Raw genomic sequence first — 4,750 nt, 5'->3', positions numbered from 1 at the left:
GGGTTTCCCCCCCGTATCCAGTGACATGGTAATGGAGCACTTGATAAGGTAGACCTGTAAATAGTGTGTATTCCCAGCCTTGTCAAAAACAACTATCTAAAGAGGCTTGAACAAATAGCCCTATTTTTGTTTCTTTGGCTCTCAAGATACAGAGATGAGAAAATGTTACAAAAGTTACAAAAAGTTTAATTTTAATGTTACATGTAACAATAATAGTCTAGAATATTTTGTAAAAACTGTAGTACTTAATTTCTAAATACTCCTGTAAGGGAACAGGTCAGTCAATATTTAAAGTTATTTGACTTCAAATAGTAGAAGATGGTATTCAATCTCAGGCAGTGCAACTCTTTCTGCAGGAACAGAAAGTTGCATATGAATCCTCATTGAAGGTTAGTGCTGCATTCCAGATGGGAAATGTGAAAATAGTATTCTCTACAGTAACTTTGTTTTACTTTTGTAAGATATATTTAACTTGTAAAAGGAAACATTTTTTTACAGAAAGCTGGCATAGGCACTTCTTAACCACCTGTACCCTATAAAAGCTTAGCTGACACTACTCAGTTAAGCTCACCTGGATCCCTCAAATTATCACCTGATGAATGTACGGCTTTGCAACCTCTGTTCCCTCCTTTAAAGGAAAAAACAAAAAAACCCCAAACAATTCTACATCCTGAAATGTGAGTTACAACTGAGCAGAAAGCATGCATGAATTAATATTTGCATCTGTGTTGGATTCACAATAGCACCTCCTCAGAACAGCTGATAAAGGAAGTGAATATTGCCACGTTCCCCAGGGATGGGGAGCTCATGGTGCTGTCATTACCTAAACAAAATAACTTGTGATCCCGTGAAGAACTGATGGAACCTGGTCAGATGTGCAAACTTGTGTCCAGTCATATCTGCTGGATTCTGTGCTGACTCTTGAGGCTGAAATCCAAGTGCAGGTTTGAGCAGAGAGAAGTATGTCCAGCATAGATAAAGGTGACATCATCTTGCATGATGTATTATACATAGGGAAATCGCAAGTTCAGGTACTTCAGTTCAGCATCTACCTGGGTATCCAAGATTGGGCTGTACTAATTGCCACAGTAACCATACATTAAAAGCAATAAATGTGAAAGAAAACATAATTCAGAATTACATGTGTGCTTGAACATATTTTGCTGCCGTCAAACCTCACTATGGTGTCAATATAGTTACAAGTTGTTAAAATTAATGAAACACAGTTTCTAGAGATTGATTAATTAGACTGTTGGGAATTTGACTATGTGCCAAATTGATTTTATGCTCCCTACACAACCAGCTAAAACCTGAAGTCTTAAGTTGGTGGTTGAAAGTAGACTTGTCTTCAGGAATATGAAACCCAATGCCTACTCCCTCATTTTATAAAATATGAGCATGTGAGAGTGAAGTGGATGGCCTTGATCTCCTTAGCTCATTGTCTATTTTAGATGCACAAAATTAGGCAGTCGCAGTTACCCTGTTATTGGACTCCTGGGACCAGGAATAATAATACTGTTCCATTAAGATCACTATGTCCAGAATTAGTTTTCCTTATACCCCCTCCAGCTTCCTCTGCCACCACCCCCCCCCCCCCACCCCCCCCGCAAATTTGGAAGTGATTTGGAGATATAAATATACATACATACGTATGTATATGTATTCCATTTAAATAAAGGAGAGGTATGGGACTAAAGTTGCTGTCCAGCCCTCAACTTCACAGGCAAAGAATGGAGATTCTGCCCTTAAGTAATGGTAATAGCACAGTGATTCTATTTCTCTTCAGAATATTCCCATCCTCTTTCCCAGCCCTGTACAGTCACTTAAATAGTTTAATTATTTAGCTCTTACATCCCAGTTCAATACTTTCTATTTCTGATAAACATATTTTATGAACAAGACATACTTAGATATCTGAGGTGGGAAGAAATTCGTGTCAGAACTCATCCAGTCTTCTGATATAGAGGGAGCATTAGTCTGACCCAGGGTATCGAGTCTCTTGAGTGTTACTTACACTGATGAAGGTCATGACTCAAAGCACTGCTTGGCTCTGCCTGTAAGAAGGAAAGAAGGTGGGAGAGGAGTGGTAGGAATTTGTTTTCATCTCTGTCCCTTTTGTAAATATTTTCAGATTAATCTTGCCTGCTTAATAAGCAGATAGGACAGGCACATATTTTATGTAGTATTGTGAATGAACATATCCTAAAACTCCATGCTGTAGTTGAATATGCTGTATGGAAAGATGAGGTTTATATCCCCGTAGGACAGAGAGATGAGCGTACTCACAAAATAGCAATTAAAGGGGGGGAAATTATTTTTCCAGCTCAGAAGGTCTACCCCATCATTACTTTTGAGTTTAAAGAGGTCCAAGTCATGTAAAATTCTCTTCTGTTGTTGTCAACTAAGATCTTAGTAGCATACAGGGCTCCAAGAAGATCTGTCTTCCTTATGCATATCTGCACCTTGTGCTTTCTTCAGCAGTAGTGAAGTAATGCAAAACAAAAAATCTATGCGGTGTCCAAATGGTGTGTTCTGTGGAAAAACCACAAAACAGTTTTACAGTGCAAAGAGAGAATACAGAGGAACAATATCCTTTTTTTTTTTTTTAAGAGCTTATCTTCTACAGATGGGGTGATACCAGCTGCCCTTTTAATTGAGTACTCTATGTGTTTAACCTAGAGCATTGCATGCTTTTTGAAAACAAGCCCCAATTCCCCAGATATCAATTTGAAAGGTATTACAACATGGGAATTAAAAATCCCCAAGAAAGAAAGGGGAAATTTAACAGATTCTTACAACGTATAAAAATATAGGAGAGATTACCTCTTTATGATGTGTTTTTTCATAAGGTTGTCAAAAATTACGAAGCATTTTCTCAGTTCCATTTGGACTGCTTTCCAGGAACAGTGACTGTATTGCTTATCTTTTAGGAAATTGATGATTCCTTGGAAGTACTTTTTCACACGCAATGTAGTGCTTCTTAGGATCCGCGTTGGAAAGCTGTTTATTGCTTCTGATTGCTCTTCTAACAAACATTTCTCCAATTCTTCAATCTGCTGATGAATTCCATTTATGAATTTCTTCACGTTGGTTGTATTCGAAGCACCAGCAGGAAGATTTTTGCTAAAGAGTTGGAAGATCTGTTGGAGGAACTCATAGATGATCATTGTGACGTCCTTCTGTGTGACATTGGTAAAGTTCATAGGAAATCTGAAATCAGTTGTTTCGCTGAGACACTGATGAGAAAAATAGCCACCCATGTTGCACAGAGATTTCATATTGTGGTAGTTGACTTCGTCTCCTTGGAAAAGGCAAATTGGATGTGAGATTTTGATGTACAATGCCACTGCAATGCAAACTTTCAGTAAAGTTTTCTGAACTAAGATGGTCATGCTGATGGAGTCAGCACTATTTTCCTTGCCTTTATGCAAATCTGTAAGCTTGCAGTTTCTTGGTTGTCTTGTCTGTGCTCACACGCTTCTCTTCCATGTCTCTGAATTTATTTGCTCTGTATGACACGCAGGGTATTACTCATTTTGTAGGAATTGTGTTTCTGTCAACTGTGATATTGCCAAGGGTTAGTGTTGATTTCAGTTTCAAACAGTTGCAGAGTTTTGCTCATTTCTGCTTGGACTGTATTTAATTGAAACAAATAAAGTCAGTCAGTCGATCTGGTCAGTCTGAGGACATGGACTGATTAGTGGGGTAGAATCTGGTGAGGATATTTCATTTTATCATGATCTTACTAGAACAGTCAGTCTTGCTTTGTGCTGAGAAATTTTACTTTTATGCTTAAGTTGGCAAAGATTGTGAAAAAGAATCACATCCCCAGCTAACAGATATGCTCTAAGCAAGATACAATTTTATTGATTTAAAAACAAATGTCTTTTTTTGGTAGGACAAACTGTTTTATTTGTGGAGTGGTGAAATTTTATTAGAAAATAACCCCGCTGTTGATACAAGCATTGACTCACTAGGGGCATATGTTGCTATCACTGTGTTGGCAAAAAAAAAAGTAGTATATACAACTCTTAAGAGAGATGTTTTTTCCTCAAAAATCCCCAATAGTTTGTTGCTCAGAGGAGCTTTTTGTTACTCCATCTCTTGATGAGTCTAAATTTTTGATCAGTCTAAATTTTCAGTGGTGTGAACAAAAGGATGCTTTTATGGGAGGAAGGGCAATTCCCTATATTTCAAGGTAAAAAAAAAAACTTCTGAAACCTTCTCCTGTGAAGACAGGCTCTCAGGGAGACAGAATTTACATGTGTTGGCAGCAAAATGTCGTATCTTCAGGACCACCCCAGCCAGTGTAACGCTGGAACATGTCTTCCCATGTCTGGCCAGTGTACTTCTCAGAATATCAAGTCTTCGGGCCGCCTTGTACTGCAGGTAGACACCAGCATGTTAATTCTAAGTGCCCAAAACAGTCTCAACTTTTTGTGATGACATTTCTGAGATAGCAGCACGATGTAATTCTGTGCCTTGAAAGTGATGGGTTGTTTCCTGAACATGCACTGGCACAGTGCTGTGTTTCTAGGTACTGTTGGCTTCCTTGAGTGCAGGACCAGCTGTTTTAACTGGTTCCTGTAGTCACAATATGTGCACTCAGTGGGAATTGAAAAGGAAGGCTGGGTTGAGTATTAATATAAGCAAAAGTTATAAGGCATTTAACATGCAGGTTTGCTTCTCTTCTTTTGGGAATCTTTAAGGATTGCTAAATCTGTATATGAGCCAAAGTGACTTGGTTACT

General features: G+C 38.4%; 1 protein-coding gene across 1 annotated transcript; it reads right to left on the bottom strand.

The window, feature by feature from the left end:
* Window positions 1–2,819: 2,819 nt before the first annotated feature.
* On the bottom strand, window positions 2,820–3,392 carry IFNK (interferon kappa; the record flags this gene model as incomplete). Its single annotated transcript, XM_084278366.1, has 1 exon — window positions 2,820–3,392. The coding sequence occupies one exon, from the start codon at window positions 3,390–3,392 to the stop codon at window positions 2,820–2,822; it is 573 nt and encodes a 190-aa protein (XP_084134492.1).
* Between the last annotated feature and the right edge of the window lie 1,358 nt (window positions 3,393–4,750).

This window comes from Gallinula chloropus (assembly GCF_964237585.1).
Source record: "Gallinula chloropus genome assembly, chromosome: Z".
In the NCBI taxonomy this organism is placed as follows: Eukaryota; Metazoa; Chordata; class Aves; order Gruiformes; family Rallidae; genus Gallinula; species Gallinula chloropus.
Note: the sequence above shows the minus strand (reverse complement) of the source record. Positions and strands in the feature narration are given on the sequence as shown.